The 27,320-nt window shown below is 38.9% G+C and overlaps 1 protein-coding gene across 9 annotated transcripts in view; it reads right to left on the bottom strand.

Moving 5' to 3' along the window:
- Positions 1-27,320, bottom strand: part of LOC145981874 (disks large 1 tumor suppressor protein-like) — a 1,252,559-nt gene that overhangs the window by 701,099 nt on the left and 524,140 nt on the right. For 8 of the 9 annotated variants that reach the window (XM_083115344.1, XM_083115335.1, XM_083115336.1 and 5 more), the window contains exon 3: positions 2,797-2,895. The exons of the other annotated variant lie outside the window; for it this stretch is intronic. In XM_083115344.1, the coding sequence (XP_082971470.1) occupies positions 2,797-2,871 (75 nt within the window). In that variant the 5' untranslated portion in view covers positions 2,872-2,895. The remainder of the gene's footprint in view (positions 1-2,796; positions 2,896-27,320) is intronic. 9 annotated transcript variants of the gene reach the window in all.

Here is a 27,320-nt window from a genome sequence, read left to right as displayed (position 1 = left end):
TGCAGCTATCAGCCGTTTGCTAGTTACACCTTTTGCATGTATACCGTGTATTTTCAATTATCGATTTCATATATTCAATGTATGTGTGATTCTTGAGTATAAATGTGTAAGGTATCAAGCAGGTTATTCTTGGACAGGTGACCGACCACCTAGACGAAGAACATGAAACGAAGAATCTTTCTACATTGTAACTTCTATAGGTCCTGAGATGTTCAGTGTTCACTGTTCCAGTGATTACAGAGGCAGTTTCGTAAGATCTCAAGAATATATATTTCCCCAGTTACTCAACTTTTGTGCCACACTAGTAAAGATTTACGTTATGTATTTATGTAATTAATTAATTATAAATCTAAGTTGTAAGGCAAGGAAAAGTTCCCCTTCCATATAGGAATGTGTCATGAAGGCACATATAGGGGATGTGAGGGTAGGGCCCCACACATTCTCGATCTCGAACATTTTTAGAGGTGATGTGATCAGCACCACGCTCCGGCCGCCTTTACCCCCCAGGGTTGCCCCTAGGTACCCATTGATTCGAGGCTGGGAACGCCCCAGAGCCGATTTATGCGGGAATCGAACCTGGGTCTCCCGCGTGGAAGTCAGACACCCCACCGACTAAGCCACCGTGGTTCAATCTAAGCTGTGTGATTATATTAATCCTTACCAGTGTAAACTGGATTCTCCTGTAAGAGGAATTATAAATAAATATATATTACGATTGATTCGATACTTATTTGAAGAGACACCTTTCACATTTTAGTGTTAATTAGTTCATAGTGTGTGTGTGTGTGTGTGTGTGTGTGTTAGTGGGTTAAACTCAGTGTTGATGTAATTCTGTTTTCCCCGTAAAAACTGGACCTTAGTCAAACTTAGAAGTTGGAGGAGGGGGAACAGTATGACAAAACTCCTACCTTCAAAAAAATTTTACACGACCTTAAATATCTGTAGTAAACTGCCGTTATTTTTTCTAGAGATATGAAACCGATGTCATGGTGACGTCAGACTGTAAAAGGCAAACAGCCTTTAAAAAAGAAAAATGCAAGTGTCCATTATAGGGGGCACACAAAAGCATTCATGTCGTGTCGTAGGCGTACATACATTTGTAAAATCTGCTATTTTAGGTCCACAGTACTGCGGTTAAATGGCGCGATAAAACTCGAACGATGCAATATATAACGCTCCATCATTGGCCCAATGGCTGCAGATGACGACAACGCAGGATTAGTGCACCAACAAATCGTCTTCTTGCGACCACATTACACTGAGCTTATCGAACATTGGAGAAGAAAGAAAAAGAATAGGCACAGGCAGCACCTCCGCGGGACATTTAACCGGCCATCAACTAGGTGCTGCCATCTTTCGGGAGTTGCGCGCACTACCAGCTGGTAACGCTATTTCAAGATCTCGCCAGTAGAGGCGCTGTGAATGTGTTCGGTTCATTCGGAAAGAAGATACTGTAAATATACAACAGATAGCGTTGGTTTCAAAGTTCGATTGAATGCTGAATCAGTCCAGATTAACAGCAGTAATCTGTGCGAACGAACCATTTAGATTCTAAAAAATACAATCACCGTGTGTGGAGGAAGATTGAAGAATGGTTCTTCGTGTATATTATAATGCAAACAAACATAAAAAATACTGTAATTATATTACTGTTTGTGGAACTGGAATACGAAATGCGCCTAAACAACTTCACGGGAGAAAACGTAGAATAGTTTCTAGTTATATGCACAGCAAATTGTCCATGAATACTTTCGTTAATTGTTCTCTTGCATTCTACTTTTTTAGGACATTTATATTTACTTATGCGGGCACACAGAGCAGCTTGGGTCACGTTTTATTTCAATTCTTGAAGTTCTAATTACGTAAAACAAAGACAATAAATATAAATATGGTGATGGACGATTTGCTTGGTAATACTTTTGCATCCTATTACACCATTCCAGGCAGTTTTGAACTAAATTCTACTTTTCAGAGATGCCAATCATAGCCGTGCTAGGGCCTTCGAAAAACAATGTCCACCAAGCAGTAACGGCGCTAGAGTTGGGGGGAAGGGGAAGGGGGGGCTCCCGTTTAACCAGTGAAGAGAAGATACGATAAACATCTGTGCACAAACGTTACAAATTCTATCTGAAATACAAACACATAACATTTCCGCTGATACAAATCTCCACTTTTAAAATACGTTACAAATCATACATTAAACCAGGCCTGGTGAACTCGCTGTATATGTGAAATAGCAATCTAGTAAACACGTCTAGACTCAAAGCGAGCAGCGGTACTGTAGCGTTGTAAGAGGGGCGGAAAGGAGGGGTGAGCGAGGCTACGCCGGTCGCGTTCCAGCAGTGGAAAACCTCTCGCAATCTGATTGGTGAGTAACGGCGCACTGTGGTATTATAATTATGGCAGAAGAATTATGAGGTGGTTCCCTACAGTATTTATTTTTACTTCTGAACGAAATCGGCTGGCGAGGTGGGTTGCTCAAACCTGAATTAAACCTTGTTTCACTTCATTGCAGTGGTGAAAATTTTGCCAACAAAGGGCAGCAGTAGCACATAGAAATTAATTTCCTTCTGTTGGGTTGTCCATATTTCTTCCGCACCTTTTACGTGTTTACAATTTCCACCACATGCCGGTGCCAGCATATACGAACACCTTCAATAACACATAAGAAAATATAAAGATGAATCATTAATAAACTGGGCAGCAAATCCTATGACATGCAGAAAAAACAACCTTTAAATTAAGAAATATAGTGAAAAAATTAACTTTCGTGCTAAACGGAGAGCTTCTACATACCGGTGTATCTGTCAATATCTCCTCAGGTCTCAGGCTAGGATCCAGCGTCAGAAGAGCTTGTGTCAAGGGCAGCATTGTATTTTGTGTATCGATCCCTCCCTACATGAACAACAAAGAAATACATGTATAATACATACAAGCATAAGGGACTGCACCCGGTTTCGAAGTCCGGGATGTGGGATTCAGGAATATAGGACAAGGAATTAACATTATGCTAATGCTTAATAGTTACTAGCAATGAAAAACATAAAAATAGCACAACATTGCAAAATAAAATTATGCAAAGAAATTGCAGGAAATACATGGATAAAAATTATTCTAATAAGCATAGTTGCAGAGCGAAAGTAACGCCATCTACAAGGAGCAAAAACTATTACACAGTTTTCTTTACGCTACGTCTAGGAATGCTGCTAGATTGTTAGCTAAGGCTATTTTGGGCATAGGGTGTAGTTCTAGCTTTAATGTGAGCCGGAGGATCGTTTCTTTACAATGCAAAAGCAGTTTCTAGGGATGTGAGACGTTCTTCAGTTGATGTTGTCTTCCTTTGTTGCATTACTCCATTTTCTTGCGAACATGTGACGTACAAGCAGGGTTGCCAACCTCTAGAAACATCAGAATGTTTGAAAGCAACGAGTTACTTGTGACGTAGCAACAAGTAACAATTATTACTTCATTTCGAGTAATAGTAACTGTGCTTATTATATCTGGCGCAAGTAACTGTAACTGGTGACCCAGTTACTTTTATCAGGTCACGTGTAACGAGTGTTACCAACAGCCAAGAAATATACAATGCAGACCAGTGGCGCCGTTTGGGTTCCAAAACTGGGTGGGAAAAGGACAGTTTACTTTCCCTTGGTAGATAAGGTTAGGCATAGTGCGGGGACAAAAGTGGGGAGCAACTGCCCCCCACACGCTCAACCCCTTAACCGCCGCCACTGATCCAGACTAACAGAAGATAAAATTGATTTATAGAGTCTGAATTTATATGAAAGGCCAAACCATTATGAAGGTTTGTTTCATGTATCCACCAACAATGTATCTTAAATACAGTAAAACCTCGTTACTCCGGACTAATGGAGGGAGATAAGTTGACCGGTTTAACGAAAGTCCGGATTAACTGAAATAACCTAAAAGAACAGTAGAAAGTGCATTAAAACTCCGTTTATAGCAACAAAACACGTTTATTATGGTGTATTTAAAGGGCATAGGCCTAAATACACTAGACAGTACAGTACAAAGTCTGCGGGAAACAGAGTTTCATCAGCGGTTGACTGCGTTTTCTTTGGCAAGTTCTCTTGTTGACTTCCAGCCACATTTAAAACCTAGCATTCTGCTCTTTTTGCCTTTTGCCTGTCCGGATTAAGCGAAGTCCGGCTTATCGGGGTCCGGATTAACGAGGTTTTACTGTACTTTTTTTTATTTTTCAGATGTATTTACAAAGGTTCCCTTCACTCACTTAAATTTACTTTTATGTAGTCTATCTTTCAACAATAATGGACGAAGTTGAAATTTGTTAAAAATATATAAATAAAATATTGTGTCTTTGCGACAAATTCTTCAAATATACTTATTTTTGTTTTGAATTTTCGTACCTACACATTTTCACATTAAAACAAAAAAAGGCTTATTATAAGTAAATAAAAATTAGTGTTAATTTTAGACAGTGGTGGTGCCAGTTCTTTGGTATGGGTGTGCGCTACTTGGTGAGATAACGTCCAAAAAATGTATTCTGGTATTCAAACTATTATGCGGTCTAAACAGAAAGGGTCTGCATTATAAGTATTAATATTTATACACATTCCTTAAATTATTAGAGCTAATTTTTTTGATAATTGCACTTTGACAGCTGATTTTGGGTGGGGCTGGTCAATTATGTCCCCCTTGACGATGCTCCTGATTTTAGACCGGTATTAGTAAAGGAAGGGGGGACAGCTTGCTTGAAATTCATTCACGAAATGTGTTATACGATTTATATTCTACCTAGATTAAAATAACGGTAAAATCAATCGAATTACTTTTCTGTGACTGTAATCGTTAAAATAATCGTCAGATCCCAATATAATACCGATTAATAGGCTCTCCAAAGAAAATACAAGACATTTTTTTTAGATTTATTAAGTAAAAATGATAAAGAGTACAAACTATGAAATGATTTTTATGGTATTAAAATACAATTTTGGTGGTGTATCTCTTGAATAACGAGAAATAAACAAGAGGAGTACCACAGTGTCAGATTGTACAGAGTGCGGCGGAAATATTGAGACGATTTAAATATGCCAAATCTATATTAAACATCAGAATAACAATGAAAACACTTATATGACTGGAAAGTACATACAAAAGCATTTCATGTGATGCCCATGTCTTGAAGTACAGCAGTCACTGCCTTGTGCAGGCAACTGTTACGTTTCACTGATATGTGACCATGCTGTCAGACTATCTACGGCCAGAAGTGCGCAGGTTCGGTCTTCATAGGCGCCGTGTATGGTTCCAGCAAGATGGTGCCACAGTGCACACAGCGGGGACATCGTGGGATGTGTCCAGGAAGGAACATGTCAGGTCAGGGAAATGTCACATGGCCTTCACGTTCGCCGGATTTTTCTCTCTGTGATTTCTTTTGTGGGGGTGAAGCAAAAGGTCTACATGAACCTACCTAACACATTGGATAACTTAAAGGAGTATATTCGCGCTGAAATACAGCAAATTACACTGGAGATGCTGCACAAGGCTATGACTGCTGTACGTCGTCGTGCAGAGGTTTGTTTGAGGGAGAATGGCGCCCACCTGAGTGACATTATATTCAAGACATAGGTATCACATGAAAAGCTATTGTATGTACTTTCCCAGTCATGTAAGTGTTTTCATTGTAATTCTGAAGTTTAATATAGATTTGGCATATTTAAATCGTCTCAATATTTCTGCCGCACCCTGTAATTTTCCATCCGCTTAGTTTCCATAGTGACGATGCACCTACCGCCAAATGTTTAACCTTTAAACAGCCAATGGGTCATATATGACCCATATAAAGTATAGGCGAAAACAGCCAATGTGTCATATATGACCCATGGTGCCGATTACAACATTCACGTGCTTTTAGGAACTTCCTACTTGTATGTGAGGTTTTAAACGCTGACAGATGTTGAGATAAGACTTTGAAATGTCATGTGGAAGAAAAAAAAACTCCCCCCCCTTTATCTAATATGCAAATTAGCTATTTTTAGCCAAAATGAAGGATTGTACATATTGCGGCATATTTCAGCCTGTATGAGAACTAGGGACTTGAAACAAGTTTCACTTTGTTGCAAGAGGTCTACTCTTTGAAAGCAATGCAAAAGTTTGCGCCATTTTTCCAAAATAACGGGAGAAGAGGGGGTGTACCCCAGAATTTTTTTTATCATTGAAATTTGGGGACTTGACCCCTCCCAACCCCGTTTTTCTCACTTGGGCTTTCTTAATTGTACACAGTCGCGTGCTCCGATGTTTTTGCTTTCAAACAAAAGTTATCCGAAGTAGATTGCTCAAATAGTCTCAGAGATATAACGTTTTTCTGAAGTAAGTGTAAAAATTTAAAAATCGCGCGCAAAGGCCACGGCGAGAGAGTGGTTACTTTCGAAAACCGGCTCGGCTGTTTAAAGGTTAAGGGAAGTAACATTGGAAAAGTTTGGCGCTGGCAACTACTCAAACTGAAAACTAAAATATTAAATCTCCTTGCTCGTCAGAAGGCGCATTAGTAGTTCTGAACACGAACCATCTTCCTGCGTCATGAAAAACTTCAACCCTGAGTTTTCAAAAGAATCAACTTTTATATTTGCTTATTTCAGCTCAAAACCCCTTTCTTCAGTTTGTCTTTGATGTTAAAGGTAGATTTGATAAAATCACCACCGGAAGTGCTAAATTGAAACTAACCCACTTGCTGCAGATTGATAATACGATTAGCTAATTATCCACCTGAAGACAATTGAATCTGCGTTCATCGTAGCGTTATTAATGTACCACGTCGATATTCAAAACCAGAGAATTACAGAAATGCAAGTTAGGAAAATGAAGAACATGGCCGAGCGCGTTAAGTAATCGACGTTAGATATTGCCACCGAAGCGCATGGTCGCGATTAGCCAAAAGTGACAGAAAACGACAAAAATGCAAATGAAATACACGAAGCAGCTTCTAAGTTTAAAAATGTTTTTCTTGAGGTAAGCATAAGATACTGTCTCAAAATATATCTGCATCCAAAAATTAGCGTTGTAATGTACATGTCATGCAAATGTACAGAAACTAATTTTCTATCCAGAGGTTCAGGGTTCGAATCCCGTCCGACATGGGTGTTCCTTCCTTCATCAATATAATCATATCATCATTCATTCTCACCCGCGATTAGCCAAAGTGGCAGAAAAGCGAAGTAAAATGAACCAAATCAATGAATCATTAATTTTCGATCTTTTAGAATCATGAAAAAATAACAGCAGCTACGGTCGTCCAGTTGACAGGTTGGTGGGTGATCTCAGATAGAAATTTCTCCCCACCTTTTATCAATAAATATCAAGGATGCACCATTAGTTAGTAATAATCACCCATAGTTTACCTTGCCGCTACCCTGAAGGGGGAGTAAAGGCTACCAGAGCCTGGTGCTGATTGCAACTTCACTACGACTGGGATCTGCAATACCTCCATAACCATGTGCCTTTATAGTAGGGTGAAATGTACAGGAGGAGTTAGAACTCTTAAAAGGTGTAGTTTAAAATATATACAGTGCCTTCATTTGGTTATTTCGATTTCGTCGGCAAGCGGCGTTGTTCCAAACGCTGCATGGGCCGCATTAGAACGGCACAATAATCAAACAAAGTCACTGTATAATTTCAATTTTTGAAGAGACGACTGCTCTTTATACTTCATCCTCTAATCTCTGAAGGTGGAGCATAGGTGATCAAGATATAATCCTCCTAATCATTTCGAATATTACACAAACTACTTCGTTTTATGGTCCTACCATTTGGATTTCAATAAAGTTTCCACTCAACGTGATCAGGGTGGAGCCTTGGCTATGGTTGAACACTTCTTCCTAACTTTCTTCCATGTAAACACATGTTTGTACATTATGCAGATGATAAACTAACATTTAACGAATTCCTGAAGACGGATACACAAAAAGTCTTCGAAACGTCGAATTAATCCTATAAGAGATAATAAAGTCCACCCCATTCAACATGATTCACCAGCATGCGCAAACAAACTTTTGGTGCTGCCACCTGTAGTTAACATTTTCTACTGGGGCTGACCTTGGGAGCTATTTCTATCTGGTAATTGTATACGAGAATATTGCTCTAGTGCGGGTTGCAATCTCAGTTGAAAAGTGCACATTGTAGGAAGAACACCGTCTGTACTTTGCCAAGTGTAAATTCTACCATTGCTCATTACTGTAACACAATGAGATAAGGTCCTTCTACCAGAGCCTGGTGCTGATTGCAACTTTACTACGCATGGGATTTGCAATACCGATTCTAATGGAGGTCCACTCCATAACAGGGCGAGGTTGTTAACTATACGCCTACATTAAGTTTTGCAACGTAAGGAGTCCCCGATTTTCGTTTGCTTGGTGCCGCGAGCGGCGTTCGGAGCTTTGGGACTCGAAGAGCCGAACATGATTGAACCGATCACTTAATCGTCGATTTCCAGCGGTCAGTCCAAAATGCAGGTGTATAATTTATATGTAGAAATGATAGAATTCAGATTGTTCAAATACTTTATATGCTTGATCAATACAACTTTATATCAGGCATATTTCCGACACTGTAGAAATACATGTTAGATGGCGTTAAAGGAATATAATAATAAAATTAATAAGAAGAAAAGCAACAAATTTTCAATTGCCACTCAGTTATCTTTCCTTATGCAGAAAATAAAGTACAACTAGTGGTACCATGGCCCCACTGGCACCACATATGCGTACGACTATGATATGATTCATTAATCACTGACCACCTGCAAAGAATACTCAATTTTATTCATAAAAGTTGTACATTTGTTCGTAAAACATTCACTGGTTCTTGATGAGATACGGTACAAATACCAGATGCATTTTGGTGCGAATTCAATATTTGATGCATTTAGACGTTTGCTTTTATGTGATAATTGATGTTTTACTTTTCTGTGTCTAGGAAAAGCTGCACAATCGAACCATCTAGGCCAAGAGGTGTAGGAAAGGTTGCAGATAACGAAACTATTCCACGGACAATTTTTTTTTGCGAATTGTCGCAAAAAAATTTAAGATCTATCCCGGGTGTAAGTTGAGGGAAAATCGAGAGAGAGAGAGAGGAGAAAAGAAGATGCGACAGGGTTTGCAGCAAGACTATCCGAAGTCAAGCGGCGTTCGCTATGAAACAAAAAACCTCCCTCGTTTTCCGAACGAAAAGTCACTCTTCTTTGCACCATTTCTCCCTCTTCTCTCCCCCTCCCTCCCTCCCCCTCGCGTGTAATTTGAAGAACAAAGTTGGAGGGAACAAAAAAGAAAGTATTTCGAAGCCAATGGTGGAAAGCGTCGTCTGGAAGACTTAAAAGGAGTTACAGAGAAACGGCAAAGTTTCCAATCCTAGTCCACCTCACCCCCAGTTTCACCCTGCAAAACCCCGTCAATCACCCCTTCCTTTTCACTAGGTAATAATACCTGTGAACGTCCCCAACAGACGTCCGAATCAAGTGTATTAGGAATAATAACAATGCTTAAATTAAAATAATTATGTTGAAATTATATTAAATTCAATTAACACTACTTTAATTAATATTATTATTACGTAAATAGGTAAAAAGACCGAATAAGAATAGAGATATAACAGCAAGTATTCATTATCTAGCTTATCTGTAGTTAAGATAGGCATAATTTTTATAAAAATAAGTTCCCTGGCAAATAAATTAATGTCAAATAGATGAACAACTGAATATGTATTGAATAAAAAAGGATGTTAGATTCAGTTGGCGAAAAGTAAACTTCATGATTAATACTTTATCTATAAATTATCATAAATAGTAGTGTTGCAAGCATAAATCTTTGGAACTGTCCTTCAAAGCCGTATGATCCCAATATAATCCTTGCCTTCCAATTAGTGTAGAGGAAACAATAAATGCTAAACAAGTATATTTTCATTTTCCTGGACCTCCCGAAATACGTCATTGGCCCTTCCTCCAAGGCCCTCAATTAATACCAGAAAATTTTCAATGAGCATTTAATTCTATTAGCTCTCAGGAAGTAATTCTGGTTGGACTATGACGTCATTAGACAAAGGCAACTTGGACAATGGCAACTTCACTTCAACACAGGAGCCAATTAGGGAAATAAAAGGCGGGTCGAAGAATTCGCCAAGATTGAGAACAATCTTGAATAATTGTAACTATGGATGGAACAAACTCAGGAAAATGAACCAACAAAAGAGACTTCGAGTGTAACACGGAAAAGAATAAAACAAAAGAATGACGTTTCTGCACTTCTACGAGTGCCCTCTTTAGTTCTACTTTTCAAAACGAGGGGGTTGTTAAAACCTCATAATTCCCACACCATTTCCAATGAAAATATGAGACATCTTGAACTCCGGGAAATAATATTAGAGGGACTATTTTTAATGTTTTGAGAAATTTTAGTGAGGGAAACAATTAGTAACCTATAGCTTGGTTATAGTGCGTGTATTTTTGTGCAAGCACCACATGCAGAAACGTAATTTAAACTTAGAAAATTAGTAAATATGTGATATCAGCCAAGGAAAAAATAACACTCAAGAAAAATAATTCCTTAAACAATATAGAAAGAGTAAATAAACAATTCTGTCTCGCTGAAGCAAGGAATTGTAATAACAATGAAGGAATTCGCGCAACCTGGAAAATGAATTCACAGAACAAATCGTCTCTACTTTATTGGGGAAAAGGCATAACTGTACGGGTTCTCGCCAAGGGAACACAGGGGGCTGTGTCTGCAAGAACCAAGCGCATCGTCGAACCGGTCACCGACGTTGCTAAACCTGAGTGCACCCAGTGATTGTTGAAAGGGGCAATGACCTGTGCATGTTTTGGCCTGCTCCTCTTACTGGCGCTGTGTGGCTCAAAATAGAGCACGTGTGTTGTTCCATGTGGTAGCTCTGGGGTTCACCAAGCCTTTAAAAATAGATAACTGGGTGTAACCCGTGGTAGGCTATAGAGGAAGTCAGAGCGTGGTGATGAATACATCACCAACATAAATGGTCGAGATTGCGAATCTGTGGATCCTACCTCCACATCCCCCCATATTCCTTGGGTGCCACTTATTGCACAAGAATCTAGCAACCTTTGTGTTCTAACGTCAGCGCAGTTGTTAGGCAATGCTTAGTTCTCTTAGCATAAATACACTGCAAATATATTATTTATGCTAAGCTAAATCTAACAATGCTAATCTAACAACGAAAGCATTTAGCCTAACAATGAAAGCATTCCACGCAGACGCCAGAACACGAATGTTGACACAGTCTTGTGCGATAAATGATACCCATATTCTTTTACGGCATCTTGCAGTGTTGCACCTTACATATTTGACTTTTGTTTCAGGTTAATCGGGACTGGAGCTACTGCTTAAAGTGGGATCGAACCTGGTTTCGAACCACGGACCTTTGGTTACAAGGAGCCAACGTTACCTCTATGCCAGCCGGGGGCTACCTTTATAAGTGTGTGTGTTTGTGTCTACGACGCCAGGGGTTCCGGGTTCGAATCCCGTGTTTTCTTTGTGGGTGTCCCTTCATCAATTTCATCCTATCATCACTCATCTCCATCTTCGCCATTAGCCAAAAGTGGCAGAAATGCGAAGTAAAATTAAACCAAATCAATCAAGCAATGCATGTGAATGAACGCATGTTCACAATTAGCGTGCGTGTGTGTGTATCTCCATGGTAGAAGCTTAAGAATTTCGTTATTGACTCAGAATCTTGAGGACAATCGGGGAGCTACTTGAAAAGAAGATGTAGCGGACTCCGGACTCGAAAAACAGAAAACGGCAGCGATGGGACTCAATGCGCTGACGACGCATCACCCGATCAAAACCTACTTGGCAGGCCCTGGTCTTCTAAGGGCCATTGTGCCACTGAGTTTATATATATACTAGCTCATTACCCGGCATTGCCCGGGTAATCCCAATCTTCTATTGGACAGGAAAATAATGAATTCTAACTATAGTGCAAAATGAACTTGGAGTTTAACGGCATTGAGATTGTCACTATTCATCTTAGCGACGACGTAAACAATGGATTCCACACTAATATCGGTAATTTTCGCAACACAAAGTCATATCAGCCTGAATATCATCCTTAATGTTAGACAACCCGAGAAACACTATCGTTTTGCGGGATTGCATAGAGTCATAGGTGTCTGTGCGGAATTTAACATCCGTCGTTTTGGATTATTTTTACATGTCACCCCTTCCCACCCCACCGCTAGGGGTGCCAGGGGTGTCTTACCCAAAAAATATTCTCTCCAGATTGCAAGTGATACGTGTACCAAGTTTTAATAATAGGGCTGAAATACTTACTGAAGAGTACGTCCTGAAGTTTAGATTGGCAAGTTACAAGTGTTCTCTGTGTGACCCTCTTGTAAAACGACAGATGTCAATGCGATAGTTAAGTTCTTCCCAAACACGTCTCAGCATGTTCATGTCAACAGTCGCAGCAGCTGTTGCGATGGGTTATTTAAGATCGTCCACTTGTAGGAAGGGAAATACCATACCGTGATCTAAAACGATGCTCTACGACTAACTAACTAACTAACTAACTCTCTAGCCTTCTTAAACCCGAAGGTTCATGGCTGCAGCAACACAGGCCTTCCATCTTTCCCTATCTTGAGCAAGATCTATATACTCTTTCCCATCCCTACCGATTTCCTTTAGGTCCATCTCAACGTTGTCCCTCCATCTTCGTCTTGGCCTTCCTACAGGTCTCTTACCATCTGGTTTCCCAACAAGAATCCTGTAAACTCCTCTTTCCTCTCCCATTCGTGCCACATGGCCTGCCCACCTAAGTCTTCTTGATTTAATTATTCTAATAATATCTGGACATGAGTACAAATTATGTAGTTCTAAATTATGTAACCTTCTCCACTCACCTGTCTCCTCATCCCTTTTAGGTCCAAAGATTTTCCTAAGGATCTTATTTTCAAATACTCTCAATTTATGTTCCTCTTTCAATGTAAGGGACCAAGTTTCACACCCATATAATACTACAGGCAAAATTACTGTTTTGTATATTTTAACTTTTAGTTTCTTAGATATTAAACGAGAAGACAAAAGTTTATGAAGAGAGAAGTAACATGCATTTCCTGAATTAAGCCTACTTTTTATTTCCTCTTTAATATAATTTTCATTTGTTAATATTACTCCTAAGTATTTGAATTTGGAAACTGGTTCAAACGAGTTGTTATCAATAATTAGATTTTGATTATTACCTAACACTTGGTTTCGGCCTGTAAGCATATATTTAGTTTTCTCTTTGTTAACTTCCAAACCTATCTCTTTAGCAGTTTTGAAAAATATTTTAGCATTATTCTTAATTGTATTCACATCATCCCCCAGTAAGTCTACATCATCTGCATATGCTAACAACTGAGTCACACCATTTAATTTTAGTCCTTCTTTAGTTTCTTTTACCTTTCTTACAGCACATTCTAAGGCAAAATTAAAGAGCAATGGAGATAATGCATCTCCTTGTTTTAACCCATCATGAATTGTAAATTTGTCAGACATATTATTACCCACACGAATTTTACTTTCTATTTCACTGGTGCATATTTTTATCATACTAACAAGCTTCTTAGGTATTCCAAACTCTACTAATATATTATATAATTTATCTCTTTTGACCGAATCATATGCTTTTTTGAAATCAATGAATAGCTGATGGACATTTTGATTATATTCCCACTTTTTTTCAAGTGTCTGTCTGATGTGAAAAATTTGATCTGTAGTTGATCTGTTACGTTTAAATCCACATTGATAATCACCTATAATTTCATTAGCATATGGGGTTAGTCTTGTTAAAAGAATGTTAGACAATATTTTGTATGTTGTTGAGAGTAGAGATATTCCACGGTAATTACTGCAGTTCATTTTATCACCTTTTTTAAATACAGGAACAATTATGGATTCTTTCCACTGTTGAGGGATTTCTTCTTTATTCCATATTAAACAAATTAATTTATGAATTTGACATATTAATGAATTTCCACCATATTTAATTAACTCAGCTGGTATTAAATCAATGCCAGGTGCTTTGTTATTCTTTAGCCTTTTAATAGCATCTTTAACTTCAGTCAAGTTAGGTTCTGGAACTAAAGGTTCTGCTGTGTGTACTTGATTTACTTCTGATTTATCTCCTACATGAACATTTAAAAGGTCATTAAAGTAGTTCTTCCATCTATTTAGATTATCGTTTGGGTCAGCTAGAAAATCACCGTCTTTATCTTTTATCAAGTTTACTTTAGGTTGCCACCCCTTTCTAAATTCATTTACACCTTTATATAAATCTCTGATATTTTTATTTTTGCTGTTTGTTTCAATTTCGTTAATTTTGCTTTTCAAGTAATCTCTTTTTTTACTTCTAAACGTGCGGTTAACTTCTCGCTTTATTCTATTATAATTGCTTAGATTTGTATCATCCGAGTTATTTAACCACCTAAATGCTCTACGACAGTAACAGAATTTGTTTTCTCAAATTCAAGCAGAAAGCCCTCTCCACCTGGCTAGCGGCCATACTGCACGACTTACGACTTACGTTAACCCTTCAAGCCGGGAGTTAAATACCCATCAGCCGCTGCGAGAGGCGGTAATTTTAAATCAGCGAAACAGCAATTTTCGAATAATGTCACAAAATTGAACATATCTTAAAAAACATTTGCTCAATTACAATGAAATTTTCAGGACTTGTAAACGAAACTTCACACTACATAAAAATGTATAAATAATGACATGTATACTATAGTAACAAAATAATAATAAAAATAAAAATTTACATGTTGCGCTTACAAAGTACTACTTCTGTCTTGTGTTCTTGTTAGTTTAGAAGTCCAACGTTGTGTGGTACAGTTTAAAACATGCTTCGAAACACAGTCCTACTTCACAATCTGAACACCAATAATAATAAATAACCTTCACCGTCACTTTCCTCTAAAAACGCAAAAAAATTCGTCCGTTTCGATGCCCTTTACCGGCTCGTGCGACGCCATTACTCAGCTGTTTTTTTTAATAAAGTTATGCAATCGTACATAATTTCATGTAATTGGAAGGAAAACCAACAGATGGCAGCACATTGCAGTCTACTCTTGAGTTACATGCGTTTTCATTCATGTGAGAAAACAAGAGATGGCAGAATATGCATCATTTCGTTACTACTACAGAGGACGTATACGTGTACGTTGAACCGCCTCTAGAAGCACTATGAGGGTCCGTACACGTGTACGTCGAACCGGCTTGAGGGGTTAAGGGTGCTCACGTGATGCTGACGCCACGAAGACAAAAAGCGGAGATCGTAAACTTGAAGACTTTCTCTATACAACAGTACTAAATGCTTTCTGATGTAACAAACAAATTTCAATTCATAAAGCGTTTAAACTGTCTATTTCTTTTAGGCTAACCCTGTATATAATGCATGTGCGATGGCACCTCTGTCCGTGAAGTTAGTCACTCACAAGAAGAAATAAATATCTTGTCAAGCCTTCTTTTATGGCAGCAATTTGTTCTCGAGGCTGATAAAGCACAAGGAATAGAGGAAGAAGCGCTTAAATCAAGCTAGGACGACAAACGAAGGCAAAGAACTTGGAAATGGAGGAGAATTGGATCTGTCACACGAGCTATCTGACAAATTGAGATTCGGAAAAGTGGGAATCTCCTGTTCGTTCGCACTCCATCCGTGGAATGGCCTCCCAGGGAGCCCGGCGGCAGTAATGTGGCAGAACGATGAAGTGGACCCGAAGGGGTTTCGAGGCGGAAACTTACTTTTACAACCGGCGCCTTGGCACAACTCGCGAATCTCACACCCTGTGTACGCTTCGTCGATGGAAGGGAGCGGGATTTTCCACAGAGGAGCTGATATGTAGACGATTTGGAAGATTCCTAGGTTCTATGGTCAACTACGTATATAAGAGTGCTAGCATTTAGCGGAGTTGAAAAATGCGACTGGCACTTTTATTTTATTTTGACTCATCATTTGAACGCACGAGGTCCATTTTGAATACTCTGTTAGAGAGCGGCCTATTTAGGCCTAGACAGTCAAGGGAGTTTCATTATTATATATCTTTAAAAATATATTTCCGTGGTGGAGGGATTAGCACAGCGGACATCGACGCCATGAGTCCCGGGTTCGAATCCTGGCATGGGCATGGATGTTCCTTGCGAATGTCCCTTCATCAACTTCATCATATCATTAATCATCCTCATGTTTGCTATTAGTCAAAAGTGCTAAAAAGCGACGTAAAGTACACCAAATCAATCACTCATAAGACAACTAGTGCTACAAATTAGCGGTGTCGAAAGAATTCACTGTAAATTTTGGTTTGGCGCGTTAGTGATTGATTTAATTTATCTCTGCCACTTTGGCTAACCGCGAAGATGAGAATGAATAACATGAAACTGATGAAAGGACAATAACAAACATACATGGACAGGACATAACACGAACCTTACACAGCATTATACTGGCTGTGAATCCAGACGTTACCCTCACACCCCCTATACGCGTTCATGGCTAAGCACAGGGGAATACTTTACCTTTTTTGTGAATCCAGACGTTGTGCGGTATTGCATAGAGTCACGGATGCCTGTCTGTGCTGAATTTAATATCGGTGGGTTCTCGATTATTTTTACGTCACCCCTTCCCACCCCATCCCTATGGGTGCCAGGGGTGTATTGCCCCAAAAATATTATTTCCACATTGCAAGTGATACGTGTACCAAGTTTGGTTGAAATTGCTCCTGGCGTTCGAGAGTTATGCCGGAACAAACAAATATACACACCCACACATATACATCTATTTTTTTATATATAGAAGATATAGGCTGCATCCAGAGTAAAATTTCGCTTTTCGATAGTTCGTAGCGTCAAAACGAGACGTCACACACAAACAAAAGTTATTAGAAAAACACACTGTCCCAGGAATGTCTGGAGCAAGCGAACGAGAACAAGTCTCTGAGCAAGTAGTGGCTGGAGAGAGCACGACCAATGAACAGGTGAAAGGGTAAAACGCGGTTGCGGACACCAACGCTTTGCAGCAGCGCGCACTGCTTTACTCCGTCCACTCGCTTTCTCCCCTTCTCTACCGTTATGTGCGGCCTTGCTCCACAGTTTCCCGAGACGGAGTGTATACACTCTTCATGTTACGGTAGTACTCACTGTATATATTTCATGTACCATACATTTCGATGACCAAGAGTTGGATTTCGAGATGGAGGAATAAGATATAGACTTCATCTTGACAGCGTCCCAAAATAGATTTATTTTGTATTAAGGATTTTATAAATAAATTATGAGAAAAAATATACTTGAAAATAAATCCCACGTAGCAATTCCATTCACGCGCATAAAGGGGCCCATTTCTTGGCAAATGTTCCGAAGTCGCATCGATATATTCTCCTCAATAGAGAAATGCGAGTCGACAAAGCAAACAGGGGCGTATGAATTAAACATAACAATGTTCTATTTCCTGATTTTACAGCTCGTTTATCGTGGTTGGGTGGAAAGAAACTCTTAGCTCATTGCAATCGGCTAGCTATCAATTTTATCCCCCCGCTTGCATTGTTGGCGAACATGTACCAGTGCAGATTTGTTCTATTTTATATCAGCATTTTCTAGCAGTCTTCTCATCTTCATGCGTCAGCAGTCCTAGCCTGGCACGGCTGACTGAATTAAAAGTCGTAAGTCAAAGAAACTGCTACGGGCAGTGGAAGAACCGCAACTCTGGAGAAGGGCACCAGATGGCAGGCTGTTCAAGCGAGGGGAACAAAGGTTACAACTACCCGTATGTCCCGTATGAAAGGAACAAAGATGAACACGAGGTTGTCCAAACTCAGGAGCCTCTTTTAAGGTAATTTTAATAAAGAATATAGAGAATGGACAGAAAGGGAAAATGGGGGTCCACCATGGGTACACGCTGACCTCCGTGGCAGAGTGGTTAGCACAGCGCATTACGAAGAATCCCGGGTTGGAATCCCGGCGAGGGTATGGGTGTTCTTTGTGAGTATCCCTACAACTCATCTTCAAGATTAGCCCAAAAATGGCAGAAAAACGAAGTAAAATAAACCAAATAAATCAATTAATCATGGGTTTACCCACACTTTTTTTCAAAAGTAAAGTTTCAGTTAGTTTTTATGGGATTTAAGGATAAATTTAGCGCCTTTTTTAAAAAAATAACTGTAGGTTAGCGTTGTGTTAGCTGGGTATTTGGGATGTCTGCAGAAATAAACGCTTAATGCTTGATTTCGTCGGGTTTCACTGTTTTATTTTTATTGCAGATGTTTACTATATCCTGCTCAGATAGACTAATAGTAACTGGATCAACATTTTAAAGTGGTATCAGAACCACTGTGCCATGTGCCGAGCCCGGTACGTCTTGCTTGCAACGCGGCAAAGGATAATGGTGGATATCATTGAAAATATATTGTAATTGTAATTTCCTCACTGACGCGATATTTTTGGACGACTGTACAAAATTATGATTTTTTTAAACCTAGGACCAGCCTCAGTGATTTCGCTGGAGGGGAGGGGGGATGTTTTGGGGGAATGCAGTCCCGTTCAATATACCACCAAACATCATACAAGAATTTATATTTTATTTAAAAGAGCATTTAATTATCTTCAGTGGCGGCGATTAGGGGGGTCGTGGGGGGCAGTTGCCCCCGCACTATGCTAAATCCTATCTACCCCCCCCCCTAGTTTTGGAACCCAGTCGCCGTCACTGTTTATATTGTTTTTCTTGTGCCCCAGCCAGCTGGCGCCATCACTATAGTGGAACCGCAAGCAAAGAAACCTGCGCAGACCCGCGACTCCTGCGCACCGTACTCCCGCGTGGAGGGGAGGGGGAGAGTGAACCATGCTTCCTTATGACCCGAGCTGAACGGAAGAAAGGAAACATGCGCGGGAACTTTTCGTCCAAGGTTTGTTTCCTTGTTGTCGCTCTATATCTCGCCAACTTTTACATTCCAGCTCTTAGACTCTGACAGCAGCTTCCGATTACATCCGCTAGATGTCTCCCAGTTCTCGAAAGATGCTAGAGACTTCCACACAGCCACTCTTCGCTCTATTGATTATTGACGTAATCAAACAGAGTCATCTGCAACGCTTGAATCACATCCATCCATTGCTTCCATAATAAATTATTTTATGTACTCCATTTCCTTAACAAATGCTAAGGACACACATATGTCTACAAATTTCTGTAAGTAAAATACAAGAAAACATTTAGAAAGGTAAAGTTCCCATGTGTCTCGATAACTTAGACGACTTGTCTGGTGTTGCATTTCAGTGAAATTACAATTGTTATTGTTAATTGAGTTAAAATTTATGGGTGCGTCGGCACTTAAGGCCATTTCGCACCCTTCTGTGTATACGGGGAAATGTCCCCTTATCTAAAATTCTGACAGATTTAAAAAAGGGGTGTAGATAGCCCCTTGGGAAAAACTAAAAGTGCAAGGTTGTAAAGAGACCTGCACGAGACAAACACGACACATTAAAAAGTCAGAACAAACTAAAAACCTCCTTGCAGACGGTGGAAGAGTCCAGCTCTTCGCAAAAAAATAAAAACACGTGATAAAATACTGCTGTCATCACCCAAGTGGGATGACAAACAGCCGGAAAGGTTAAAAGTCTGCCGGAGGTAAGCAAGATCGACAAATTCAACGAGAATGTGTCGGATGCTTAAAATAACATTACAAGCACGACACAACGGAGGGTCCAGTCCTTGCAGTAGGTGACCATGCGTGAGACGGCTGTGTCCTATACGCATGCGGGTAAGAATAACGTCTTCTCGCCGAGAGGGACGAGACGAGGAACGCCAAGCACCTATGGTGGGCTTAACAGAGTGAAGCTTGTTCCCCGTTTCCACATCCCACTCGGTCTGCCAAGTGTCAAGAAGGCGACAACGGAACACATTCTGCAGGTCGCTAGCTGGCAAAAGGTGGACGAGAACGTCGCCATCTGCACCAGCAGACTTGGCGGCAGCATCAGCTGCTTCGTTCCCCTGGATGCCCACGTGGCTAGGGACCCAACAGAAGTGTACATCTGTGCTGGCAGATAAGGACACAAGCCGTCTGAATATGCGTTGCGCTACCGGATGCCGGGAATACGGCGAATCTAGAGACTGCAACACGCTGGTCGAATCGCAGCACACAAGGACTTTCTTCAGCCCATTCACGTCTGCAAAGTCCAGTGCCTTTAGAATGGCGTACAACTCTGCCGTAAAGATGGAACAGGCAGGATGTAGCGCGAAACTGGAACTTTGAGAGTGAAATTACAAGAATGTGGCGTCAAACCTTCCATAAAATTATCTTGGAGGTATTGATAGTTGAGCGGTCGGAGTTCAAAGCACAACGTCTTGCACCACACGGCCACGGAGGAGGACCTATGAAATTAACATTATTAAAAAAAATCGGTCCCGCTTCGTTTGCTGGACCATCATTTATGTTACATCGAATTTATGATTATATTGGATTAGATGTGGCAGTAGACCAGCCGAAAAGGTATTGTAAACACCCGCTGAACGTTGGAAGAAATTTAATGATGAAAAAAAGGAAACTTTCTATATGCGCGCTTTTGATATATAGGGTCCTTCAAAATGATTAATCGAATTTCAAATAGTTGTATATTTGGAGTTTACAATATCAGAGTGGTAAGTGTACGTCGCTGAAGGAAAACTCATCACAGTTCATATCATACCTTATAAGTGTTCAATGTAACATCCTTTAGCTACACGAACGGGATGGAGGAATTCGTCAGATTCGAACCATTCTCAATGTTTCCTCAGAAAACGATCCGGTGACCTGAGAGGCCAGCCAACTTTACAGTTCCAACTATGGATGAGCTGACTGCCGTGGAGTGAGTGAGAATGAACATGTTGTAGCGAGCATGTTAAGAATTCCACCATCTCTTTGAAGGTGTTCAATGATACGAATTATGATGAGTTTTCTTTCGGACTGACGTACCACTCTGACGGTGTAACCTCCAAATACACAACCATTCGAAATTCGATTAATTATTTTGAAACACCCTGTATATTGGTGAAGATCAGTAGCACATGTATCACTTTTGTTTACCAAAATTTGCAAATGTTGTTTGTTCTATAATTTAACACGCTCTTTTGTTAGGCATTCGCTACAAATCAGCTTTCACTGAAACAATGCATTTTGTTAAAATCACACGTGATAAAGTGTGCACGTTTAAATGATATTGGATCCTCTACGCGTTGCAGTACAAGGATAATCTCGCTCGATCTCTAAATCCCCTGCGATGATATGCAGAGGAGTAGAGGTTCGGATGCTGTGGGGACAACATGGCGCCAAATCTGCCAGCCGGAGAATTATCACTTATGGATCCACAGAACCTAAATCAGAATGCGGACCCCAGGATCCTCCTAATCCTTCTGCGCATTCAGAATAATGACAATTCGCTTGCCACAAGGGAACACAATAAGAGCCGCAAATGAGGTTCTCATACTCAATACAGAGCCCTATCTAGTAGGATGGGAGAGGGGTGCAGTAGCCGAGGGCGCAGAACGAACTCAAAATACAAAGTTGTTTTTAGTCCATTCTATCCTCAGGCGGGCTAATCGAGACTGGATATACAGGTTAAAGTGGGATCTACCCACTGTGTAAAGTGCCGGGACTGAACACGAGACCTCTAGATTACGAGGTACAACTATGTCATAGATGAGAGGGGGTGTAAACGCCATCGTTCCTATTAAAAAAAAAATTATGTCCCGCTTCGTTCGCTGGACCACATTTTCTGTAACAGTCACATCTTTTATATATTGTGCAGATAAAAGGGATGAGAAGACAGGTGATTGGAGAAGGTTACATAATTCAGAACTACACAATTTTTATTCACGTCCAGATTTATAAGAACAATTAAATCAAGAAGACTTATATGGGCAGGCCATGTGTCACGAATGGGAAAGGAAAGAAGTGTTTACAGGATTCTTGTTGGGAAACCTGATGGTAACAGACCTGTAGGAAGGCCAAGACGAAGATGGAGGGATAACGTTGAGATGAACCTAAAGGAAATCGTTAAGGATTGATCTTGCCTTCGATAGGGACAGATGGAAGATTTGTGTTGCTGCAGCCATAAATCTTCGGGTTTAAGAATGCTAGAGAGTTAGTTAGCAGATAAAGATATTGCATTGATTAGTTCGTGATGATGTAACGACTTAAAAAAGTATATGCAAGGCGTTTTGAAAATCAGGCAAGAGTGACATTTTGCAACTGCATTAAAATGCATAAACATAATGTTGATGATGTTAAAAAGTATAATACTTCGTATCTTGCCTGACACATGCATATTTTTTTTCAATGTTGTTCTACAAGAAATATGGTTTAGCATAATAATTGTACTCAAAGTAACGTCAAATGCGCATTGCGAACTATTTGTCTGTGACTGTCCTCTACATTCAAAATAATAAATATTTTATTGTAAGCATGTTTGTTAATTAATAGGGACTCGCTGAGTTCAAGAACGCTGCATAAATGTCAATGTTTAAAAGGTCGTTTTCCTTGAGTAGGAAACGTGTTTAAATGCAAATTGAATTTGGGAGAAATATTACCTATGTTTTAATTCTTGCAACGAAATTTATATCCTAATATCATGGAAAACCCATGCGTCATGTGAATTAGAATTTCAGTGTGTACAGTTGCACGTCAAAGTAGAACTTTGTCTTGGCGTAGATATCTCTACATGGCTATGAACAGAGCCAGATTTAGGCATAGAGGGGCGCACGATTTCATAGCGTGCCAGATGCCCGTATTAGAGTTTCATTTAAATTTATTTTACGATAACGTATCAGCGATTTAAACTAAGAGTGTGCAAGTTCTATAGTACGAAGTCCGATGAAGTTCAAACTAAAATTTACAAGGTGAATTCACCATGTAAATAAAATGAAAATTTGTCATTACTACAGTGTCCAGTCTTGAGAAATGATTGAACGGTTTCATTACTTTGAAATAAAGAAGTGTCTTTTAGACAAAATATAAATTTCCTAGCATGGAAACCTAAGTCCTTTGTCATTTTCTGGAAATACGTTGAACGTGCCAACAGAATTCCAAATAGGAAGGATGGATAAAACTTAAATTCGTTTTGAGTGAAAGTTTTAATCTGAATGAAGAATTAAATGTGTTTTTAAGTTAGTGTTGTGAAAACTCACAACTCAAATATATTGGGATTATGATAGTTGTCAACCAGTTTCAGCAGAACATTTCACAGCTCAGTATAGTTGATACGAGGGCACAGGATAGGGTCGCGGCCCGGTGGTTGAAAAACAATGCACTAGAGTACTTTACCATGTTGACAAATATATTGTGGACTAAAGTGCCTCCATTAGCTGACATGTTCAAATAAAAGCAGTCAGGTAAATGACCAAAACACGACCTCTTTTCACGATGTTGAAGGCAAATTACTGCCGATAGATAATTGCATCAAAAAACTTGATAAAGCGAAATAAACGTTGTGTTTAAACCTTAAAACATTCTTCGTATCGATACTTGATTATATCAACAAATTAGAGGTTCAAACATAATGCCGGGTAGGCTCTCTTCTAGAGTCTAAATGCAGCTCGTTGGAATGAAGCATTCGCTGTGCATGCGCGAACAACAAACTGAAGCAACACGATGCACGGTATTGAGAAAACGGTACAGTCCGAGAGGCACGTAAGCGACACGCAACACGTGCATCTTGCAGTGTCTCTTCGGTTCGAAAGGTTGCATTGCTTACTGAGTGTTGGCTTCCAAGCGACACGTGTTTCGTGTTTCTTCGGTGTGAATTCTCCCTAAAACTTAAAAAACGGCAATATTACAGCAAAAGATCACAGTCGCCAAGCTGAAATTTCTAGTCGCCATGGCGACCGAGATTTTTCGAGCCCTGCCATCTTTTTAATAATTTCATATGTGCTTTGTCCTTTTTAGATTTCCTAATCAAGGAAACACCTGTTACCTGAATGCTACATTACAGGCTCTACTAGGTTTAGTACCATTCACGGAGGAAATCATTGTGGTTTCATCTGAGCTATCTAATTACATGGTGCGAAACTGTCTGTTCCGGGTCCTCTATTACATTGTGACGTGGAGAGAGAAGGGGGAGAAGGATAAGTTATCGTATGCTTTGAGGTAAGTTGTTATTGCTCTATGGTTGGATATTCTTGAATTAAGCTTGTTAGTCCCTCTTTTAGATCGAACTTTAATCCCTTCTGGAAGGAACTCACAATACAGAGTTTTGCTGTTTGTTTTTTTTGTTTTAAGGCTAATCGGGACTGGACCTACGATAAAACTATCCAGATAATACACACATTTGGATATCCAGACATTTTTGGATAATCCTAATATCTGGATATTGTATAATTCGGATAATCTGAATATTTGGATAATTCAGATATCTGTATAATGTGTATGTATCTGGATATCAGAATATCCAATATCCAGATATTTGAAATCCAGATAGAAAATTATCCAATATCTGACTTTGGCCATCCCTATTCCCAACGTAGCAAAATTTATAAAACATTTTCCTGTTTTAATTTTTTCAGTTTGGTCTCTTGAAAAACTATACAATCTATGTTTCACTTGACCTACATTATTGCATCATACCTACCCTAATTATCAATTTGCAATTATAGTATACATTCATGTTATGGGACTATAGATGCAGTAAGATATTAATATACACATGATACGTGCTTGCCTGTTCATTTAATTCAGTTAATTTCATTGACCCTTGCCTCACGAACCATTCGTGGTTATGTTAGACAAGCATAGTTAAAATTGAGGGTAACATTATAGTTAAAAAAGATTATTTTTTTTTTGTGTGTGTGTGTGTGTGTGTGTGTGTGTGTGTGTGTTTGTTTATATTGTGTAGTAGTTGTGGTATGTTTGTTTATATTGTGTAGTAGTTGTGGTGTGTTTGTTTATATTGTGTAGTAGTTGTGGTGTGTTTGTGTTTATATTGTGTTATAGTTGTGATGTGTTTGTGTGTGTCTTGTGTAGTAGTTGTGATGTGTTTGTGTGTGTCTTGTGTAGTAGTTATGCTGTCTAATGTGTTTGTGTTCGTCTTGTGTAGTAATTGTGCTGTCTAATATGTTTGTGCTTGTCTTGTGTAGTAGTTCCTCCATTCATATTGGGGGTTAGGCGTAGAGCTGACAACTCTGCACTGTAAAAAGACATGTCAAGAAACAGAAATATAAGGCCATGGATGTTCCCAAGGTAAAATATTCCGGAGGAAAAATAGTCCCCCGTTCGGATCTCCGGGTGGGGACTACTTTGGGAGGTCCCTGGACTAAGGATAAGATCTACGTTAGGAATAAGGATATTAAATTAGGCACCTGGAATGTTCTGAGCCTTTACCGGCCTGGGGCATTTCAGTGTACAGAGATAGGGAAGTATAAATTAGATGTAGTAGCTGTCCAGGAAGTTAGGTGGCCAGGAGAAGGGAATTGTAAAACTAAAAATTATACTTTTTTCTATGGTGGTACTGAAAATCATAATTTTGGAACAGGCTTTTTCATAAATAATAGAATTATCTCGGCTCTTAAAACAGTAGAATTTATTAATGATAGGATATCATATGCAGTTTTACAGGGTAGGTGGTGTAAAATTATTTTAATAAACATACATGCACCAACGGAAGCTAAAGATGATAATACTAAAGATAATTTTTATACAGAGTTAGAACAGGTCTTTGATAAATTTTCTCAGTATGATATGAAAATTCTGTTAGGTGACTGTAATGCACAGATTGGAAAAGAAGAGACATTTAAACCCACGATTGGTAAAGAAAGTCTTCATGAATTAAGTAATGATAATGGTATAAGATTGATTACTTTTGCAACCTCAAAGAATTTAATTGTGAAAAGTACCACTTTTAAACATAAAGATATCCATAAATATACCTGGTCTTCTCCAGATGGTAAAACTCATAATCAGATAGATCATATTCTCATTGATAAGAGAAGGCATACTAGTATAATTGACGTTCGTACACATAGAGATGCTGACTGTGCCAGTGACCATTATTTAGTAATTGCTAAATTAAGACAAAGACTCTCAGTGATAAATCATAAGCAACAAAATCTAAAAGTTCCAAAATTTGATACAGGAAAGTTTACTGATGAAAGAATTAAGAAAGATTACCAAATTAAACTGTCAAATAGATTTGATGTTTTGCAGGATTTAAATGATGATGAAAATATAAATGAAACAGACGTAAATAAGAATTGGGAGCACATACGTAATGCAATAGAATCAGCAGCTAAAGAAAGTATAGGATACCATAAACCGAGAAAAAGTAAGCCATGGTTTGATAATGAATGTCATAATCTAATAGAAATAAGAAATCAGGCTAGACTTAGGTGGTTAAATAACTCTGATGATACAAATCTAAACAATTATAATAGAATAAAGCGAGAAGTTAACCGCACGTTTAGAAGTAAAAAAAGAGATTACTTGAAAAGCAAAATTAACGAAATTGAAACAAACAGCAAAAATAAAAATATCAGAGATTTATATAAAGGTGTAAATGAATTTAGAAAGGGGTGGCAACCTAAAGTAAACTTGATAAAAGATAAAGACGGTGATTTTCTAGCTGACCCAAGCGATATTCTAAATAGATGGAAGAACTACTTTAATGACCTTTTAAATGTCCATGTAGGAGATAAATCAGAAGTAAATGAAGTACACACAGCAGAACCTTTAGTTCCAGAACCTAACTTGACTGAAGTTAAAGATGCTATTAAAAGGCTAAAGAATAACAAAGCACCTGGCATTGATTTAATACCAGCTGAGTTAATTAAATATGGTGGAAATTCATTAATATGTCAAATTCATAAATTAATTTGTTTAATATGGAATAAAGAAGAAATCCCTCAACAGTGGAAAGAATCCATAATTGTTCCTGTGTTTAAAAAAGGTGATAAAATGAACTGCAGTAATTACCGTGGAATTTCTCTACTCTCAACAACATACAAAATATTGTCTAACATTCTTTTAACAAGACTAACCCCATATGCTAATGAAATTATAGGTGATTATCAATGTGGATTTAAACGTAACAGATCAACTACAGATCAAATTTTTCACATCAGACAGACACTTGAAAAAAAGTGGGAATATAATCAAAATGTCCATCAGCTATTCATTGATTTCAAAAAAGCATATGATTCGGTCAAAAGAGATAAATTATATAATATATTAGTAGAGTTTGGAATACCTAAGAAGCTTGTTAGTATGATAAAAATATGCACCAGTGAAACAGAAAGTAAAATTCGTGTGGGTAATAATATGTCTGACAAAT

This window comes from Lepisma saccharinum, chromosome 30 (assembly GCF_977018435.1).
Source record: "Lepisma saccharinum chromosome 30, izLepSacc3.1, whole genome shotgun sequence".
In the NCBI taxonomy this organism is placed as follows: Eukaryota; Metazoa; Arthropoda; class Insecta; order Zygentoma; family Lepismatidae; genus Lepisma; species Lepisma saccharinum.
The sequence above is the reverse complement of the archived record's forward strand: the minus strand, read 5'-3'. Positions and strand labels throughout refer to the sequence as shown.